Raw genomic sequence first — 1602 nt, 5'->3', positions numbered from 1 at the left:
TAGTTTAGTTATGTTCAATTCAGATAATCTCTTATGTTCAGCTTTCTCTCATTTCAATTCAATTTATCGCAATTCTAAAGAATTGGGCCTAAATCATATGAGTAAATAATAATAATAATTATTATTATAATAATAATAATAAAATAATAATAATAATAATAATAATAATAATAAAATAATAATAATAATAATAATAATAATAATAATAATAATAATAATAATAATAATAATAATAATAATAATAAGGCATATGGTCTCAATTCGAGAAAAGACCATTCTAATTCTAACCAATAATAAAATAAAACCAATGTTTTACTACGACTATAGTCTTCTTACATGTTTATATGTAGTATAAAATACACGTAATATGTGTATGTGGCTTTGACAACAACATATTTTGATTACATACACCCTGGCGTCAACCCATCCTCCAGCTTAGCACTGTTTTCCCAGTCCCCCCCTCGGCCCCTCCCTCCAGACCCCTTCTTCCTTTCCTTCCTCCTTCTGACGTGTATTGTCTCCTCTTTCATTTTCTCTTTCCTCTCTTCTCTATATATATATATACACACCCCTCCCTTCTTTTTCTCATTACCATTCATTTTTCAAACGACTCTTAAAACACAAATTAAATTTACTATTCTTCTCAAACCCAAAAAAATTATGGGCATTTGTACTTCTTGCCAATCAACCTCAGTAGCAACATCTAAATTAATTCTACAAGATGGAAGACTTGAAGAATTCTCATACCCTGTTAAAGCTTCTTATATTTTATCAAAACATCCAAACGTTTTTATATGTAATTCCGATGAAATGGACTTTGACGGCGTCGTATCAGCCGTTCGACCCGAAGAAGAGCTTCATCTCGGCCAGCTTTATTTCATTCTCCCACTTAACAAACTTACTCGACCTCTTCAAGCCGAGGAAATGGCGGCTCTAGCCGTTAAAGCTAACGCCGCCTTGTTGAAAAGTCAAGCCGGTGATAAATGTAGATGTCGGAAAAATACGAGGTTTTTTGGTGGTGAGAAAGAGGATAGATCTTCTGCTAAGGTGGCGGATGTGGGGTCAGCTGCTGGTAAGAAAATGAGGAATATGGGGAATCGGAAGAATGGACGGAAGAATATGTTTGTTGCTAATTTGACAGCTATTCCTGAGTAGGACGCATGGAGAAGAGATGATTTAATTTCGGATTAATTAGGATTAGCTTGTGAATATTAATTGTAAAAAAGTTAGATTAGATTTTGTTGAGTGTTTTTTTTATTTTTACAGTAGTTACCAATTTTGACGATGGATGGGTTTTTGCCCGCACTTTTGTCCTCAATGGATGAATTTTAAGAGAAGTTTCTGAGAACTATGATGATTGTTTTGTCGTATGCTTTTATTTTTTCCCCAATTGCTAACATGGATAATAATTGGTAGAAAACAACAAAAAGATAATAATGTTCACGGAATTTGATAATCTAAATAACTTGGATTTATCGGATCCGAGTTGAACATAACACATTTATAGTTTTAAGCAACATTTTGTAAACTATGTAGAAAAAAAATTGGTGGACTCAATAGAAAATTACCTACACCTAATAGAATTTACTGTTGAGTAACATC

At 32.6% G+C, this 1602-nt stretch overlaps 1 protein-coding gene across 1 annotated transcript; it reads left to right on the top strand.

Annotated features, from left to right (window-relative positions):
* The first annotated feature begins 573 nt into the window (after nucleotides 1-573).
* On the top strand, nucleotides 574-1348 carry LOC104895991 (hypothetical protein). The gene has a single exon (XM_010682650.4). The coding sequence runs from the start codon at nucleotides 661-663 to the stop codon at nucleotides 1153-1155; it is 495 nt and encodes a 164-aa protein (XP_010680952.2). The 5' UTR covers nucleotides 574-660; the 3' UTR covers nucleotides 1156-1348.
* Nucleotides 1349-1602: the final 254 nt, after the last annotated feature.

Source organism: Beta vulgaris, chromosome 6, assembly GCF_026745355.1.
Source record: "Beta vulgaris subsp. vulgaris cultivar EL10 chromosome 6, EL10.2, whole genome shotgun sequence".
Classification (NCBI taxonomy): domain Eukaryota; kingdom Viridiplantae; phylum Streptophyta; class Magnoliopsida; order Caryophyllales; family Amaranthaceae; genus Beta; species Beta vulgaris.
The sequence above is the reverse complement of the archived record's forward strand: the minus strand, read 5'-3'. Positions and strand labels throughout refer to the sequence as shown.